The sequence below is a fragment of the Hyperolius riggenbachi genome, chromosome 4 (genome assembly GCF_040937935.1).
Source record: "Hyperolius riggenbachi isolate aHypRig1 chromosome 4, aHypRig1.pri, whole genome shotgun sequence".
Taxonomy (NCBI): Eukaryota; Metazoa; Chordata; class Amphibia; order Anura; family Hyperoliidae; genus Hyperolius; species Hyperolius riggenbachi.
Window position 1 is genome coordinate 7,655,040 of NC_090649.1, and position 19,817 is coordinate 7,674,856.

Sequence of the window (19,817 nt, forward strand, 5' to 3'; positions counted from 1 at the left end):
ACGCTATATATAGCATTGTGTTTTCTGACACTCTGTGTACACGGCTTAGCCTGACTATATAGCATTGTGTGTACTGCCACTGTGCACCTCGCTCAGCCACGCTATATATAGCATTGTGTTTACTGCCACTCTGTGTACACCGCTCAGCCAGACTATATACCATTGTTTACTGACACTCTGTGTACACGGCTCAGCCTGACTATATACCATTGTTTACTGACACTCTGTGTACACGGCTCAGCCTGACTATATAGCATTGTGTGTACTGCCACTCTGTGTACACGGCTCAGCCAGACTATATATAATTGTGTGTACTGCCACTCTGTGTACACCGCTCAGCCAGACTATATAGCATTGTGTGTACTGCCACTCTGTGTACACCGCTCAGCCAGACTATATAGCATTGTGTGTACTGCCACTCTGTGTACACCGCTCAGCCAGACTATATAGCATTGTGTGTACTGCCACTCTGTGTACACCGCTCAGCCAGACTATATAGCATTGTGTGTACTGCCACTCTGTGTACACCGCTCAGCCAGACTATATAGCATTGTGTGTACTGCCACTCTGTGTACACCGCTCAGCCAGACTATATACCATTGTTTACTGACACTCTGTGTACACCGCTCAGCCAGACTATATACCATTGTTTACTGACACTGTGTGTACACCACTCAGCCAGACTATATAGCATTGTGTGTACTGCCACTGTGTACCTCGCTCAGCCACGCTATATATAGCATTGTTTACTGACACTCTGTGTACACCGCTCAGCCAGACTATATAGCATTGTGTTTACTGCCACTCTGTGTCTGCTGGGCCTGGGAACAGTAGTACACCGCTCACCTGCCACTGTATAGCATTGTGCTCTGTGTCGCTGCTGGGAATAGTGGTACTGTATAGCATTTCTGTACTGCCACTGTACTGCTGCCAGTCAGCGTGTACTGTAAGGATAAGTGAAATGAGGAAGAAATCCGGTGAAAGAGGAAGGGGCAAGGGAAGAGGTGTTTCCCCTGACGGTTCACGTACAGGCCACAGGGGAGCACCCAAGAAAACCCACTCAATACCGCCCATGTTGTCCAGGACAACAACCCTCACAGATCCAAAAGAACAGGACCAGATAATTACTTGGATGACCTCTCAAGCGTCCAGCAGTGGGTTAAGCAGCACCAGCACATCACGCACGAGGTCCGAGTCCTCAGCCAGTTACAAGGAGCCAGTGGGCACAAAGCTGACACAACCGGCAGCGACACCACGCACACAACTGCCAGATAACCAGTCCGATGAATTACCTCAGGACACAATGGGGTATTCGCAGGAGCTATTCCCAGCCCAACAAACTTCCACCTTTCAAAGGTCAATGGAGGAACAGCCAGAAATGTTGTGCCCGGATTCACAACCATTAACTGTGGGAAATGCACCGCGCACTGAAATACAAGGCGAGTCCGAGGAGGACTCGGAAACCCAAATCCCAGAGCAAGTTGGGCAGGAGGGGTTGCAATTGCAGGAGGTCGGCCGAGAAGATCTGGAAGACGACGTTGGAGTGAGCTGCGCAGAGGTTGTTTTGGGGAGCTCTACTCCACGGCGGTTGCCCCCCACAATGACATATGACGAGTTTGAGGAGATGGAAGAGGAGGGTATGGACAATGTGGACATAGACCCAGATTTTGTTTGTGAACGAGAACATCGCCGTCGTAGCAGCAGCACAGATGAGTCTGTTGAAGAACCCACTGCTGCACGAGTTCGCCTTGTGCCACAAGGTAGGCGGCGCGCAATTTCAGGCACCACAAGCGTGGAAGTTCAAGTGAGAGGCAAAAGAGGAGCAAACAGAAATCGCCAGCAAGGAGGCAGGTGCTCCAAAGTCTGGGCTTTCTTTGAAGACTGCACTGAGGATGTTACCATGGCGATTTGCAAGGTGTGCAAGACCCGCCTGAGCAGGGGGAAAAGTATTAACAACCTCTCCACCACCAGCATGAGCCGCCACATGCTATCCAAACATCCCACTCTGTGGGCAAACGCGGCAGGACAGGGTACCAGCAACACTGCCTCCCTTGGGGTCACCAGACTCACCACCAGACCCGCCTCAGCAGCAGCAGTAGCCCAGCCATTGCGTGGTTCACAACATTCACAAACATCAGACGACGCTGACACTGTCACTTTCCGGAGTAGTGCTCTTGAGGTCTCCCAGTGTTCATCAAACACAACAACCAACAGCCCTTCCGTGTGCAGCGCTACGGTTCAGTTGTCTGTGTCGGAGATGTTTGAGCGCAAGAGGAAATTGCCAGCAAATGACCCCCGGGCCGTGGCAGTAACAGCCAGCATAGCCAAGCTTCTGGCCTGCGAAATGCTGCCATATCGAGTGGTGGAGACAAACCGCTTCAAGGGCATGATGTCAGTGGCCATCCCACGTTACGTGGTTCCCAGCCGCTACCACTTTGCGCGCTCTGCAGTGCCTGAGTTGCATGAGCACGTGGTCAGCAAAATAACCCGAAGCTTAAAGAATGCCGTTGCCTGCAAGGTTCACCTCACCACTGACACTTGGACGAGTGCGTTTGGACAGGGTCGATACATCTCCCTTACTGCGCACTGGGTGAACCTTGTGGAGCCTGGCAGCGATTCCTCACCTGCTACGGCGCGGGTGTTGCCCACGCCGCAAACAGCTGCACCGCCGTCCCTCCCACTGGATAACAACAGCAGCACCTACCTCTCTGACTCCTTCTCCTCCAACGCATCTCAAAGCTGTACCTCATCCGGAAATGCTAACCCAGCAGCAGTAGGATCATGGAAGCAGTGCAGCACAGCTGTTGGCATGCGTCAGCAAGCGTTGCTGAAGCTGATCTGCCTTGGGGATAAGCAGCACACAGGGGAGGAAATTTGGAAGGGAATAAAGGAACAGACGGATTTGTGGCTGGCACCGCTGGACCTGAAACCGGGCATGGTTGTGTGTGATAATGGGAGTAATCTCATTCGCGCTTTAAGGTTGGCTAAGCTGACACACATCCCTTGCCTGGCGCACGTGATGAACCTAGTAGTTCAGCGGTTCCTGAGGACATACCCAGGCGTGGCCGATCTTCTGTTGAAGGTGTGTCGAGTGGCCAAACATTGTAGAAATTCCAGTACTGCTTCGGGGGCACTCGCCAAGATGCAGGAGCGCTTCAATCTCCCCCACCATCGCTTGCTGTGTGATGTCCCTACGCGCTGGAATTCTACGCTGCACATGCTAGCCCGCTTTTGTGAGCAGAAGAGTGCAGTGGTCCAGTACATGACGGCGCAGAACCGAGGCGCATCCGGACAGCTGCCAAGCTTCTGTGGATCCGATTGGGCCAACATGTTGGACCTCTGCCAAGTCCTCCAAAATTTTGAGCAATCCACGTTGCTTGTGAGCAGTGACAACTCTTCAGTCAGCATTACCATACCACTGCTGTGTTTACTGAAGAGGTCAATGTTGAAAATCAAGGAAACAGCTGTCATGATGCAACTGGGGGAATCTGAAGGAGAAAACGATCAGCGTGATGGTACCAACATCAGGCCATCCGCCTCAGGGAACGCTGGCCCCAGCAGCTATGACGAAGAAGAGGAGGAGGAACAGCTGGAGTTGGAGCAGGAATTTCATGCCACCACTGACGAGGGCCAGAGCGGTGCACGTTGGACTTCCACAATTCAACGCGAATGGTCAGCAGAAGCAGACCAGGAGGAAGGTGACGACTATGATGCATCACAACAACTATCACAACGCTCACAAGAGGATGATGAGGATTCTGGTAGGACTCTTGCACACATGGCTCAATTCATGCTAGACTGCATTGAACGCGACCCACGCATTGTGCGCATTCTGGACAACACCAATTACTGGGTTTATACCCTTCTGGATCCACGGTACAAACACAATGTTCCAAAACTGCTTGAAGAAAGAGTCAGACAGGTCAAAATGGAAGAATACCAGCAGGCCCTTGTGGAGACTTTAGAGAGGAGATTGACATCCTCCCCCTCCTCTAGCCAGTTGTACGCCGACAGACTGACTTCCGCAAACCCAGGACGACCAGGAGGGCAGCAAACAACGCAAGCCGCAGCTAGTGCCCGAAAGGGAATGGTATCGGCAGTGTCCTTGGAGTGGGAAAATTTTCTGACACCCATGCAGCAGCAGCCCACTGAACAGCAAGCGTGCAGATCCACCTCCAACACCGATCGCCTGGAGAAGATGGTCAAGGACTACATGTCAGATGACGTAGCTGTGTCGAACAATCCATCTGCACCCTTCAACTATTGGGTATCGAAGCTAGACACCTGGCACGAACTGGCAATGTACGCAATAGAGGTGCTGGCTTGCCCGGCAGCCAGCGTTATGTCGGAACGCTGTTTCAGTGCTGCCGGAGGCATCGTCACAGATCGGCGTATCCGCCTCTCCACAGAAAATGCAGACCGTCTGACTCAAATTAAAATGAATCAATCCTGGATTGGAAACGACTACGCAACACTCCCGGACCCCAACCAAGTAACATGACCAATGAACATCTGGGATGGTGTAGCGTTTCCGGTCCCTGTTTATTGAACCTCTCATCTGTATTACATTTATGACTGCATGGCGGCAAAAAGCATTGCTGCTATATCCGCACGCTTTTTGTCCTCATGCAAGGCCTGGGTTGTTGTGTCTCAAAAAGCATGGCCTTCTCCTCCTGCGCCTGCTCCTGTTCCATCACGTGTGCTGCTGCTGCTGCTGGGTTAGCGTTGCCGGTCTCTGTTTATGGAACCTCTTATCTTTATTACATTTATGACTGCATGGCGGTACAAAGCATGCTATCCGCACGCTTCTTGTCCTCATGCAAGGCCTGGGTTGTTGTGTCTCACAAAGCGTGGCCTTCTCCTCCTGCGCCTCCTCCTGTTCCATCACGTCTGCTGCTGCTGGGTTAGCGTTGCCGCATGGTCCCTGTTTATTGAACCACTTATCTTTATTACATTTATGACTGCATGGCGGTACAAAGCATGCTATCCGCACGCCTCTTGTCCTCATGCAAGGCCTGGGTTGTGTCTCACAAAGCGTGGCCTTCTCCTCCTGCGCCTCCTCCTGTTCCATCACGTCTGCTGCTGCTGGGTTAGCGTTGCCGCGTTGCCCCTGTTTATTGAACCACTTATCTTTATTACATTTATGACTGCGTGGCGGTACCTCATGCAAGGCCTGGGTTGTTGTGTCTCACAAAGCGTGGCCTTCTCCTCCTGCGCCTCCTCCTGTTCCATCACGTCTGCTGCTGCTGGGTTAGCGTTGCCGCGTGGTCCCTGTTTATTGAACCACTTATCTTTATTACATTTATGACTGCATGGCGGTACAAAGCATGCTATCCGCACGCTTCTTGTCCTCATGCAAGGCCTGGGTTGTTGTGTCTCACAAAGCGTGGCCTTCTCTAGAGATGAGCCGAAATTTTCGAAATTTCGAACTGCTTTTATTACGAATGCGAAATTTAACATTACGACCCAAATTCGTAATTTCGTAATTAATTTTCAAATCGTAATTTACAATTTCGTAATCGAAATTTCACTCCCGTAATGACGAATTTCGTGTCTCCAAACGAAATTTTACTTTTTCAGGTTTGTAAGGGTTTCTATCCCTCTAGATGCCTAAAATGAATAGCACAGCCAGCCAGTCCTCCTCCTTCTCTCTTTCTCTCTCTCTCCAGAGATCTGTAGTATTTCAAAACCATACTCACATTCATGACATGTCCAGGGATCAAACCCAGGCCAACCACATGGAAGACAACTATGCTCACCACCATACCACCAAACACACACTAAATAGACTGCTAACCTAAATCTTACTTGTAGACAGTCATATGAGACACATGCTGGGTGCAGGGCTTTGTGATTGGACCATGGACCATGCGATAGAGTGAGGTGCAAAAATGAAATCATGCCTAGCAGAGGATGGTTTCACAATGCTAAATGCTAGGCTGGCTGTGGTGCAATTGGTTAGTGCGTCTGGCTGGTAACAGCAAGGTTACAGGTTCGATTCCATCCAGGCATGTCTTTTCCTTTTGCGTTCAACAGTTGTCCAAACAGAGCCAACAGAGCCCCAGATAGCCATGTAGAGTTAGGTCACAGCTAGCCTGGCTGTGGTGCAATCGGTTAGTGTGTCTGGCTGGTAACAGCAAGGTTACAGGTTCGATTCCATCCAGGCATGTCTTTTCCTTTTGAGTTCAACAGTTGTCCAAACACCGAGCACAAAGTTTTGCATGCGTAAAGTTTTACGCACGCAAAATACCCCATGGGGTTCAATGGCGCAGCGCGCGCACGCAAAAGGAAAAGACATGCCTGGATGGAATCAAACCTGTAACCTTGCTGTTACCAGCCAGACACACTAACCAATTGCACCACAGCCAGGCTAGCTGTGACCTAACTCTACATGGCTATCTGGGGCTCTGTTGGCTCTGTTTGGACAACTGTTGAACGCAAAAGGAAAAGACATGCCTGGATGGAATCGAACCTGTAACCTTGCTGTTACCAGCCAGACACACTAACCAATTGCACCACAGCCAGGCTAGCTGTGACCTAACTCTACATGGCTATCTGGGGCTCTGTTGGCTCTGTTTGGACAACTGTTGAACGCAAAAGGAAAAGACATGCCTGGATGGAATTGAACCTGTAACCTTGCTGTTACCAGCCAGACACACTAACCAATTGCACCACAGCCAGCCTAGCATTTAGCACTGTGAAACCATCCTCTGCTAGGCATGATTTCATTTTTGCACCTCACTCTATCGCATGGTCCAATCACAAAGCCCTGCACCCAGCATGTGTCTCATATGACTGTCTACAAGTAAGATTTAGGTTAGCAGTCTATTTAGTGTGTGTTTGGTGGTATGGTGGTGAGCATAGCTGTCTTCCATGTGGTTGGCCTGGGTTTGATCCCTGGACATGTCATGAATGTGAGTATGGTTTTGAAATACTACAAATCTCTGGAGAGAGAGAGAGAGAGAGAGAGAGAGAGAGAGAGAGAGAGAGAGAGAGAGAGAGAGAGAGAAGGAGGAGGTTGGTTATTCATTTTAGGCATCTAGAGGGATAGAAACCTTTGCAAACTTTAAAATACTAAATTTCGTAATCGTAATTACGAAAATTTGCGTAATTTGCGAAAATTACGAAATTTCGATTACTGCTAAAATCGTAATTGTAGTAATTTCGCGAAATTTCGGAAATTCGTAATTAGGTCATTACGCTCATCCCTAGCCTTCTCCTCCTGCGCCTCCTCCTGTTCCATCACGTCTGCTGCTGCTGGGTTAGCGTTGCCGCGTGGTCCCTGTTTATTGAACCACTTATCTTTATTACATTTATGACTGCATGGCGGTACAAAGCATGCTATCCGCACGCTTCTTGTCCTCATGCAAGGCCTGGGTTGTTGTGTCTCACAAAGCGTGGCCTTCTCCTCCTGCGCCACCCTCCTCCTGTTCCATCACGTGTGCTGCTGCTGGGTTAGCGTTACCGGTCCCTTTTCCTGGAACCTCTTATATGTATTACATTTATGACTGCATGCCGACAAAAAACATGTTACCTGTGCAAAGAAAACAGACATTTCCCGCATTTAAAAGACAGTTTTCCCTTTGAAACTTTAAAATGGATTTTCTCAAAAACTATAGTGTGTGTGTGTGTGTGTGTGTGTGTGTGTGTGTGTGTGTGTGTGTGTGTGTGCCCCCTTAAATGCCAGAAATACCAAATTTGCATGGGAATATTTAGAAGAACAGTGGGAACAATAGGGGAAAAAATCAAAAAGATCTTATACTTTTTGAGAAAATCAGTTTTAAAATTTCAATGGAAAATAGTATACATTAAAATGTGTAAATGACAGTTCTTAGAGAAACAATTCCCGCCGACTTTAGCAGTTAATAGCAAAGGCCCCTTACATCCTAGCAACACCAAATCTGCAGGATACGTTAAGATAGCAGGAAACAGTATTTAAAAAAATAATTACATTTTTTATGTGCTAAGTGTGGGAAATCTGAAAAAAAAAGTGGGGTCCCCCCCTTCCAAGCCTCTTTAACCCCTTGTCACCCATGCAGGCTGGGATAGCCAGAATGTGGAGCCCCAGCTGACTGGGGCTTCGCACCCCAAGCTATACCAGCCCGCATGGGCCATGGTATAGGGGGCTCTGGGGGGAGGGGTGGCCAAGCCTTCCCCCTCTCCCCCCAAGCCCTTGTCCAATCCATGGACTAGGGGCTCTTCCCCCACCTCTGGTGCCCCAGGAGGAGGTGGGGGCGACGACTCCCTAGGGGGGTTCATGGTGCCATCTGGGAGTCCCCTTTAAGAAGGCCCTAGATGCCCACCCCCTCCCAGGAGAAATAAGTACTCATTTCCATAAAGGGTTAAATGAAAAAAACACAACTACAAGAAAGGTCCTTTAATGTTCTTAATTAACCAGAAATACTGCCGCCAGCTCCCGCTGTCCTTCCTGCCTCCAGGTGGAGAGGACAGCGGGAGCCGGCGGAGGTATTAGCATTCACATAGGATACTAAGTATAGCTGAGAGCAAAAAGCATCTTTACATTTCCCTCCAAGCCTCCCCATTTTTTCCTTAACAGACCAACGGGGATCCTATCCTCCTGATCCCCATTAGTCTGAAGGAACCAATGGGGAGCCTGGGAAGGGAAATTAAGATTATTTTGCTCAGCTCTACTTTGAATAGCTAAGAGCTGTGGGGGGGCTGGCGGAGATCTTCAATCAACTTAAGATTGCAAGACTAGAGGATATTGCCATGGGACATTTCCGAGGGTATTGGCGTGGGAACATTTTTTTATAGGTACAAGTTAGTATTTCTACTTAATTAAGAATATTAAAGGACTTTTTTCAAAGTTTTTTTTCATGTAACCCTTTATGGAAATGTCCAAAGGTAGGTTCGCTCACCAGCTTTTCAGATAAGCCAAGGTAGTTTTATTCCATCATAATGTGTCAACACTATGCATGACAATTGTTTCGGGGCCACGCAGGGTCCCCTTCCTCAGATATGTGCAGACAGATCTGCACATTATGATGGAATAAAACTACCTTGGCTTATCTGAAAAGCTGGTGTGCGAACCTACCTTTGGACTTTCGGAACTTTATCTGATGTTGCTTTGCATCAAAGGTTCAGCACCCACATACAGTACGGAAAGGTGTGCCGCTCCTGACTCTACAATTGCATTGACTTTATGGAAATGGGTAAGGGGTACTTTGTACCCCTATACTCATTTCTCCTGGGAGGGGGGGTGGGCATCTGGGGTCCCCCTTAAGGGGGACTCCCAGATGCTACTATGAAACCCCCCCCCCAGGGAGTTGTCGCCCTCACCTTCTCCTGGGGCACCGGAGGTGGGAAGGAGCCCCTTGTCCATGGATTGAACAAGGGCTTGGGGGGAGAGAGGAAGGCTTGGCTGGAGCCCCCCCCATACCACGGACCATGCGATCCATGGCCGGGGCTCCGCACTCTGGCTATCCCAGCCTGCATGGGTGACAAGGGGTTAAAGAGGCTCGGGATGGGGGGACCATGTCATTTTTTTCAGATATCCCACACTCAGGAGATCTTTAAAATTGATTTTTTTTCCCAAAAACTATAAGGTCTTTTTGAAAAAATGTTTTTCCTCTTTTAGTCCATGTCCCTCTCTACATACCCTGCAAATGTGGTGTTTCTACTATGTAAGGGGGCTTTGCTATTAGCCGCTAAATCCGGCAGGCGTTTAATTTTCCCACGGTCAGAAGGAGAATTTTAAAATCAATTTTTCTCAAAAACTATAAGGTCTTTTTGAAAAAAGTTTTCCTCTTATACCCACTGTCCCTATTTACATACCCTGCAAATGTGGTGTTTATAGCATGTAATGGGGCTTAGCTATTAACCGTTAAATTTGGCGCCATTAAAGTCTATGGGAAAAATGTGAACGCAAACTTTTTTTGAAAAAAAAAAAATCCCGTTTTGCTGCGAATGCGAACCGCTGAGGTTTGTGCGAACAAGTTCACCAGCAAACCGCTTGGGCCGTCTCTAGTTAGCATCCTTATTACTTGTTTACCAGGTGAATATAAAGAATTGATTTTTTCATTTTATGCCTGATGGTAACTTTACATAATGGTAACATTTATGTCCTTTTTCTGATGTCCTGACTGTTCTGGGGCTCTTCAAAGAAATAATGTCTCTAAAATACCTTGTGCAAAAAATGTGACCCTGCTGCTGCCTGGCAACTGCTCACTGCTGCCTGGTAACTGCTCACTGCTGCCTGGTAACTGCTCACTGCTGCCTGGTAACTGCTTGCTGAGCACACAGTTCAACTGGCCGTGGTTGCTGAGTACGCAGTTCCACGGCCAGTTGAACTGTGTGGTCAGCAAGCAGTTACCAGGCAGCAGTTAGCAGTTGCCAGGCAGCAGCAAGCCGTTGTGAGAGTTAGAGAGGCATTTCACTGTCTATCAACTGGAAGAGGCCTTAATCACCTGCTAAATGACCTGCCAACTATCAAATGATACATATGTGGTATCAATTTAACCATGGTAAGTTGTAAAATAGATTTTAAAGAGAGTCTGACTCTGAAGCAACATTAAAAACAGCTTTTTAGCTTATATTCTACATGGGCATGTTTGCTCCAGCTAAAACGCTGCTATCCCGTGGCTGAACGAGGGGTCTTTACCCCCCAAATCCCCTCCATTGTTCCCGAACAGCGCTTCCTGTTGAGGCCGCAGCCCTGCCTCTCAGCGCGTCTATCAGCGCTGATTGCCGCCTCTCCCCGCCCCTCTCAGCCTTCCTTCACTGAGAGGGGCAGGGGAGAGATGGAGATACGCCGCTGATAGATGCACATGGAGGCAGAGCTACAGTCATTAGCTCTGCCTCCAGGAAGAGCAAAATCTGTGACCAAGTTGGTCATGGATTTTGCAGAGGGGGATTTGGGTGGGTAAAGACCCCTCGTTATGCCGCGGGATAGCGGCGTTTTAGCTTGGGCAAACATGCCCATGTAGAATATAAGCTAAAAAGCTGTTTTTAAAGTCACTTCAGAGTCTCTTTAAGGTTGAGGCCTATGTCTTGTGAGATCCTTCATTGATAAAACTGGATGTAACTGGTGATTATTAATATTTACACGTGTGTGTGTGTGTGTGTGTGTGTGTGTGTGTGTGTGTGTGTGTGTGTGTGTGTACAGGAGTTGATTCACAAAGCCGTGCTAACGGCGTTTAGCGTACGCGTAAAAGTTTGTGCGCGCTAATGCGCCACACAAGATTTTTTTAAATGTATGCATTGCCATAGACTTAGCCTTATGGTAAATCAGGCCCTGCGCACGTCACTGCACAAATTGACAGTAATGTAGGTATGCCCTTGTGTTGGGGATGTTGGGGATGCAGTGATGTCACTTTCGTCGCATCGCATCGGTATGAAAGGCCCCATAGACTTTCATTAGTGTAGCATTGGCCTGCGGTGAAACCAAGGCAATACAACACACCAGTGTGAAAAGGATTCTGATGTTTCCTGAGTGTAATTTTTTTTTTTTTTGCAGTCAGAGATGGCATCTGCTGATCTGAAGAAGGGGTTGGATTGTTCCATTTGTCTGAACATTTATACGGATCCGGTAACCCTGAGATGTGGTCACAGCTTCTGCCGGCTCTGCATTGAGCGTGTTCTGAATTCACAGGAGGTGTCTGGAAGGTATTCCTGCCCAGAATGTAGAGAGGAGTTTGAAGAGCAGCCAAGATTACAGAAAAACATAGCGCTGCATAACATTGTGGAGAACCTGCTGGGTGCTCAGCCTGAGGAGGAGGAGACCCGAGTCTTCTGCACTTACTGTGTTGATGATTCTATTCCTGCTGTTAAATCGTGTCTGCTGTGTGAAGCTTCTCTGTGTGACAAACATCTGAAAGTCCACAGCAAGTCACCAGAACACGTCTTATGTGACCCTACCACTTCCTTGGGGAACAGGAAATGCTCCGTCCATAAGAAACTCCTGGAGTATTACTGCACTGAGGACTCTGCCTGTATCTGTGCATCCTGCTCAGCTGGGGAACATCAAGGACACCAGGTGGAGACTGTGGCTGAGGCCTCTGAGAAGAGGAAGACTAAACTAGGAGATTTTATGACAGAAGTCATTAAAGAGAAACAGGAAGCTGAGAAAACAGTTCAAAGTCTGCAGGAGCACAGGAGAAAAGTAAAAGAAGATGCAGCTGGTGTAACAAAGAAAGTCACCACCATCTTCAGAGACCTCAGGAGAAGGTTGGACACCCTGGAGAGGAGAGTTCTGGGTGACATTTCCTGGCAGTCAGAGGGGGTGTCACATACATGTGACTTTGACATCCAGCAGCTGGAGATGAAGGTGGAGGAGCTGTCCAGGAAGATCCATCAGATAGAGGAGCTGTGTAACATGACTGACCCACTGACTGTCCTGCAGGAGTCAGACACAGGTGACTTGTGTGACACGGAGGAGGGACACTTTGAGGATATACAACTCCATGGTAGAGGGAATCTGGATGTGGCTGGCATCTCGCATATATTATACACAGGGTTATCTGCAATCATGAGGGGATTGAATGGAGAGATGTATATACCAAAACCAGAATCTCTATCATTGAATGTAAAGACTGCTAATTCTTATCTACATATATCAGATGACAAGAAAATAGCGTCCATATCACCACTTAACCATCAAAAACTAATATCAGAAAAAATTGGGCCATGTCCTGAGGTTTTTAGCTGCCAAGCCTTCTCCTCAGGGCAACATTACTGGGAAGTGGATGTTGGAGGATCAGATGACTGGAGAGTCGGGATGTGTTACCCCAAAAATACAGGTGTTTTTTACTTTGACAGAGAGAGCTGGTATTTGAGGAGATCTGGTAAAGAATATAGAGTGATAGAACAAGGAGAGAGGAAATTACCTCACAGTGTCTCAGCTAGCAGAATCAGGATCTATCTGGATTATGAAGCCGGGGTGATCTCATTCTATGAGTTGGAAATCCCGATCCGACATCTCCACACCTTCACTGCCAAATTTACTCATCCCCTCCATGGTGTGTTATATGTAGGGAAGGGTCGTTTGCAAATATTTGAGGAAGTTCAGAGAATGTGAAAAAGAGAAAACTAGTTACGCTTTAACAAACTCCGACCATTCCTGCAGTGACCATCAGCAAATAGCAAGAGATGCTGCTTTGTCACCATTTACTTTATATGGAACTGTCATATGTCATATGTAACTGTCAGGCCAGTTTCACACTAGCAACCAGAATTTTGGATGTGGTGTGATTGGATGATCGCACCACACTGCTAAAAACATGCTTTGGAGATACCTGCACTAATGCCCAGTAATGAGCCTTCATGTAATTCTTTGGCAGCGATTTCAAATCTTAAAGAGACTCTGAAGTCTTGTTTTTCACCACTTTTCTTCATATACTCCTGTTCTGCATGAATGCCCTAATAGATTTACCGCATCCCTGCGGCAGATGGGTGATTTATTGCTGTTTTTACAGCCCTGCAAACCTCGAGCATCTCTTCCTGGAGGGGCAGAGCTTTCAGCTGTAGCTCTGCCTCTCCGCAGTCAATCTCTGCTGATCGCCGCCTCTCCCCTTCCCTCTCAGTCTTCCTTTCACTGAGAGGGGCAGGGAGGAGGCGGAGATTGATTGTGGAGAGGCTGAGTTACAGCTCAAAGCTCAGCCTCTCCAGGAAGAGAAGCCCTGCGTGTCAGGGCAGCATAATCTACCACCAGCAATGTCTGAGAACTTTGCAGGTCAATTAAACAGCAATAAATAACCCATCTGCAGCGGGAATGCGGCGATTCAAGGGGGGCATTCATGCTGAAGAGGAATTTATGAAGAAAAGCTTTAAAAAATGAGACTTCAGAGTCTCTTTAAGTGAGTCTCTCTAGCATCACTTCCTGTGGTGGAAATACGTATTGCGAGCAAGTGTATCAACAAAACTTGCTACCGCGCATGTGCACCACAACACGAACATGAGCAATTTTAGAATACCTGCAGCTCCATTGACTTACATGACATCCAGTCACTGCACGTTGTTGCGGAAGTTGACCCACAACGCGCTGATGCTTTCATGTCACATGCAATACTTCCATCACAGTGTATCAGGTCGGAAATGTTCCATAGACTTCCATTGCTTTAGCATCACTCTGCAGTGAAAACGCAAAACAATTAAAACCTGCTAGTGTGAAAGGGGCCTCATATGTAACTGTCAGTGGCAAAACCATCTTGCACGGAACCTTCTGTAAAACGTCCTACATTCCCCTACAAGAAGAGAGAGAAAAGAGGATCGCAGACAAAAAAAAAAAAAAAAAATCACAGAATCTTTCAGTGATAGAGTTGGGCGTCCAACTCAGGATTTCCTAGATGGCCCCGCAGCAGCAGCCGCAGCCAGTCAGTGTCATTATGTGAGTAATCATCCCCCTCCTGTTCCCTCTTACATGGGGCTTGATTCACAAAATAGTGCTAACCTAGTTATCACGCCTAAAAGCTTTCCACGTGCAAACTAGGGTGCGAAGTAGTTTACATGTCCAAAGCTCTTACTGATCACGTGTTAACTTGGTGTGCCCCAAACATCACACCGGTGTGCGCAAAACACGTCACACTGTCCTCGTGCAAAGTACGCTTATCAAGCTATCGTATTTTGCATGCGGACGGTGCGACGTTTTGTGCACACCGATGCAACGTTTCATGTGCAGCACTAACTTTTGCAAATGCTTGCAAGAACCCATTTTCACATCCTAAGTGCCTTTTCACCAGGCATGGGCGCAAATTCGTGTTCGGGTGATCCGGATAGTTGCTATCTGGATTTCACCCAGTAATGGTGGGCGGGGGGGTTCAAGCTTACCTGTCTGACGTCTTCTTCGGTCCGTCCCTTGGTGTCTCCCACAATGCGCTCCAAGTGGCGGTCACATGACTACAAACACTTCCTCCTTCCGGGTTGAAGGAGGAAGTGTTTGTACTCACGTGACGCGCCACATTGTGGGAGGTGCCGAGGGGCGGACCTAAGAAGACGTCAGACAGGTTAGCTTTACCCCCCCTGCACATCGTTACTGGGTGAAATCCGGATAGCAACTATCCGAATCTCCTGAACACAAATTTGTGCCCATGCCTGCTTTTCACTGGCGTTCTAACACTTAGCACCCTTTAGTGAATCAAGGCCATGGGCTGTAAAGAGAAGGCTGATATCCTTGGGATGTTAACAATATTGTGCCTGTGACGTACTTAGGTGTTAAAGTGTGCTTTGCTGGAATCTAAGGCTGATTACAGTGAAAGGAATGGCAGTGTGATTTGACCTTCACCCTCTGTGACCCTGCTGTGTGCAGTAGCATGATAACACAGCATTTTCCTGACAATACATTCCTCAGGTGGAACCTGTATACAGGGGTGGGGGGGTGGGGGGGGGTCTGCCTGTGCTTTCACTGTATCAGAGTGCTTGAGGCTGACAGCTTGATTACAGTGCGCACATGTTCATCAGAACAAGTAAAATGCTTACTGGAATGTGGGTACATGTGTATGCCATGTGCCACTCTGCAGAATATGTCCAGAATGATTCTGTTTATATCACTATACTTACAAGGCTCTGTTCAGATCATCTAACGCGGATGGTCGTGCGTTCGGAACGCAACGCATGCCATCCTCTTTTGTATGCATTGCGTGGCTTATCCCATTCACTAAAGTGAATGGGTCAGCCACGCATTTTGGGAAAAAAAGCGTGCAGCATGCGTTCGTGCACCGCACTGGTCCAGAACGCATGCAGTGTGAACATCAGACAGTGCAGTCTATGCACTGTCTGATGCCGTGCGTGTCGGCCTCCTGCAAGCGTTGTTGAAATCGGAACGGCAACGCATGCATTCTCTCTCCCTCTATCTCTCCACCCTATCACTCAACACTCCCCCTTTCCATCTCCCTCTCACTATCTGGGTATTCTCATCTCCTCTTGTGCTCAAGTGAAATGTAGTTACAAAATAGTCCTATGTATAATACTTACATGTGGTGTTGTTTATATATTTATATTTTTTGTAAATCTGATGCAGTGTAATATGTCTGCACTTTTATAACTACCTCGTACCCATGTCCACCCCAAAGGCCAAAAACATTGCTATCCCTTTTTGAAAAAGACCCTTTATCCAAAAAAGGAATCTCAATCTGGTACAGTCATCTAACACACCACTACCAAGAAGGGCTACTTAAAGAGAGTCTGAAGCGAGAATAAATCTCACTTCAACTCTTATATATAGCAGGGGCATGTGTGCCCCTGCTAAACCGCCGCTATCGCACCGCTGAACGGGGGTCCCTTACCCCCCCAAATCCTCTCTAGAAGTCCCGGGGATCACTTCCTGATTGAGGCAGGGCTAACCGCCGCAGCTCTGCCCCACGCGCGTCTGTCAGCGCGTATCTCCGCCTCTCCCCGCCCCTCTCAGTCTTCCTTCGCTGAGAGGGGCAGGGGAGAGGCGGCAATGCGCCGCTGATAGACGCGCTGAGAGGCAGGGCTGCAGCCGTTAGTCCTGCATCAAGAGCAGCAAAATCTACGACTAAGTTGGTCGTAGATTTTGCAAGGGGGAATTTGGGGGGTAAGGGGCGGCGGTTTAGCAGGGGTACACGTGCCCCTGCTATATATAAGCTCTGAAGCGAGATTTATTCTCGCTTCAGAGTCTCTTTAAACACATCCAGTTTTGGGCCTCAGAAATGAGCACCAACATAACAAGTGAACAATGGCATAAAGCAACTCAAAATCTATCCAAACTCTCCAAGTGTACTACTCATTGGGAAACACTGCACAGAATATTTTTAAATTGGTACTACACATCTGTAAAACTTTCCAAGTTTAGCAAAAACACTTTGAAATATCACTGATGTCTGACCTGTGAGATATTGTTCACACAGGTTCAGATGTGGAGATATAGACTGGGCTTATTGTATATGAGACACATATGCAAGTAGAGGAGATTCTGGCTCACTTTGAAATATTGGCGTTATTATATAGGACTAGTTCACGGTGACTGGGTTCTGTGCACTTTTTGGTAATGTAGTATAGATCTGGTGCTTATGGTTTTTTATACAATTTTTGCAGATTGCGATGATACACTAGTTGTGAACCGACATTTGGTAAGATACGAATATATCTATAATTGTTATCAAGTGCCTGTATCCTGATATACACATAGACCATGGCTGGTATGTAACGAATTGTACAATTTATATCACGTGTATTTTTTAACAGATATGTGTGTATACTGTATGCCTCTGAGGAAGCGGTTTTTGACCGTGAAACACGTGTCAGGCAGTCCTTTTGTATGATGTGGAATCCTGAATTGGTTCTTTTGCATATTTGTCCACAATCTTGAAGAAATTTGGAAAAAGGAAGAATAAAAGACTTGTTGTTTATTTAAAGCCCCGTATTTTGGTGTGGAATGTATATAGCACTTTGAAATATTGCTGGAGAAACTGTGGAGAAATAGGCTCCCTCTACCACATCGTATGGCAGTGATGGCTAACCTTGGCACTCCAGCTGTGCCATGCCTCTGCTTCCCCAAGTTATGCTTAGGGCTGTCAGAGTATTGCAATGCCTCATGGGACTTGTAGTTCCACCACAGCTGGAGTGCCAAGGTTAGCCATCACTGTCCTATGGCAATGCCCCAAAATTGCCCCAGTTTGGTTGCACATTTTTGTAGAAATCTCCAATGCTATCGGTTGGGCGTTGAATCCCTCCCCCCGATTAGCACTTCTCCATATTGATCTATTAGTACAACAAGGAAAATGTGTGCATCAACCAAGTTAAAACCTGATAAATCTGGCTTTGCTAATTTGGCCTAATTGGCTTAATCACGAGACATTGCTCATGCAAATATGCATTTGCTTTCACATGCCATAATATGCAGGGTCTAAAACTAATACCGCAAAACGGTTGCCTTGCGGGAATTAGTTCATGCTACATTAGCATTATCCAGGAGAGCTACGGGGAGGCTTCCCAATGCCCCCATACAACCGGGGGGCCGTGGGCCCTCTCACCGTTCGGAAACCACACAGCAGCACTCTGGTTGGGGGGGAGGCTGAGGGATGCAGGCGATCAGCCCCCCCCCCCCCCCCTCCCCCAGCGTGGCCAGCATCGGGAAGAGAAGCCCGCATATTGATCTATCTAATATCCCACACGATCATAGACTTTGTCACACATTTACTTTGCGCTACTAGGCAAGCCATAGTTTCCAACTGGAAAGGCCCCATACCTCCCACGATACCTGCTATCTTAAACCAAACGCATCTCAACCTTGATATGGAATACAGACTAAGAGGTATTCATATAAGAGAGGGAAACTCACATATTCAATAACTGGCTTACTATTAGCTTGGTTAATAAATTACATCCCTTACATTAATAAGTATCCCTACGGATATAATCCCTCAGAAAAACAGAAATGTTGGGAATAAGCAATCAAATAGTCAACAAACATTCCAAATCATCAGGTTTGGTGAGCGAGTAGTCTTGTTTGTTTATATTTAGACATATATAGATCTACGATAAAGATTCATTTTTAGTATCTGTATTGAATTTTAGTAGCAACAACTATCAACACAAATCTCTTGTACTATACTTAATTGTTTCTTTTACTATTACACAACACCATGCTTAAATGTCTGTACATTTTATTTGAAAAATTCAATAAAAATTTGAAGTTTTAAAAAATATGTCTACGCTTTGGGTTTGATTTTTGAAGTACACCTATAATGAAATAAACAGCCCCTGGGGGTACGTACCTGGGGAGGGAAAGGCCTCTGGATCCTAATGAGACTTCCCCATTCTTCTCACCCTCCAGGATCCAGTGCTGGCCCTCTTGATCAGCAGCAGATGGCAATATTTATGAGCACCAGCTTCCCCCTCGGGCTCTGGCGGATACAGTCATGCACGATTGGGTCCGTTCTACTGCGCGGTCATCTCTGTGTAGTAGGGTGGACTTCTGCCAGAGCACTGCGCGGTCATCTCTGTGTAGTAGGGTGGACTTCTGCCAGAGCACTGCGCGGTCATCTCTGTGTAGTAGGGTGGACTTCTGCCAGAGCACTGCGCGGTCATCTCTGTGTAGTAGGGTGGACTTCTGCCAGAGCACTGCGCGGTCATCTCTGTGTAGTAGGGTGGACTTCTGCCAGAGCACTGCACAGTCATCTCTGTGTAGTAGGGTGAACTTCTGCCAGAGCACTGCGTGGGCATTTCTGTGTAGTAGGGTGGACTTCTGCCAGAGCACTGCGCGGTCATCTCTGTGTAGTAGGGTGGACTTCTGCCAGAGCACTGCGCGGTCATCTCTGTGTACTAGGGTGGACTTCTGCCAGAGCACTGCACGATCATCTCTGTGTACTAGGGTGGACTTCTGCCAGAGCACTGCGCGGTCATCTCTGTGTACTAGGGTGGACTTCTGCCAGAGCACTGCGCGGTCATATCTGTGTACTAGGGTGGACTTCTGCCAGAGCACTGCGCGGTCATCTCTGTGTACTAGGGTGGACTTCTGCCAGAGCACTGCGCGGTCATCTCTGTGTAGTAGGGTGGACTTCTGCCAGAGCACTGCGCGGTCATCTCTGTGTAGTAGGGTGGACTTCTGCCAGAGCACTGCGCGGTCATCTCTGTGTAGTAGGGTGGACTTCTGCCAGAGCACTGCACGGTCATCTCTGTGTAGTAGGGTGGACTTCTGCCAGAGCACTGGGCGGTCATCTCTGTGTAGTAGGGTGGACTTCTGCCAGAGCACTGCGCGGGCATCTCTGTGTAGTAGGGTGGACTTCTGCCAGAGCACTGCGCGGGCATCTCTGTGTAGTAGGGTGGACTTCTGCCAGAGCACTGCGCGGGCATCTCTGTGTAGTAGGGTGGACTTCTGCCAGAGCACTGCGCGGTCATCT

General features: G+C 47.9%; 1 protein-coding gene across 2 annotated transcripts in view; it reads left to right on the forward strand.

Moving 5' to 3' along the window:
- Positions 1-13,765, forward strand: part of LOC137570303 (E3 ubiquitin-protein ligase TRIM11-like) — a 37,987-nt gene extending 24,222 nt beyond the window's left edge. The window contains exon 2 of one of the 2 annotated variants that reach the window (XM_068278936.1): positions 11,477-13,765. In XM_068278936.1, coding sequence (XP_068135037.1) covers positions 11,483-13,036 — 1,554 coding nt within the window. In that variant the 5' untranslated portion in view covers positions 11,477-11,482 and the 3' untranslated portion in view covers positions 13,037-13,765. The remainder of the gene's footprint in view (positions 1-11,476) is intronic. The other variant, XM_068278935.1, reaches the window with a different exon arrangement.
- Positions 13,766-19,817: the final 6,052 nt, after the last annotated feature.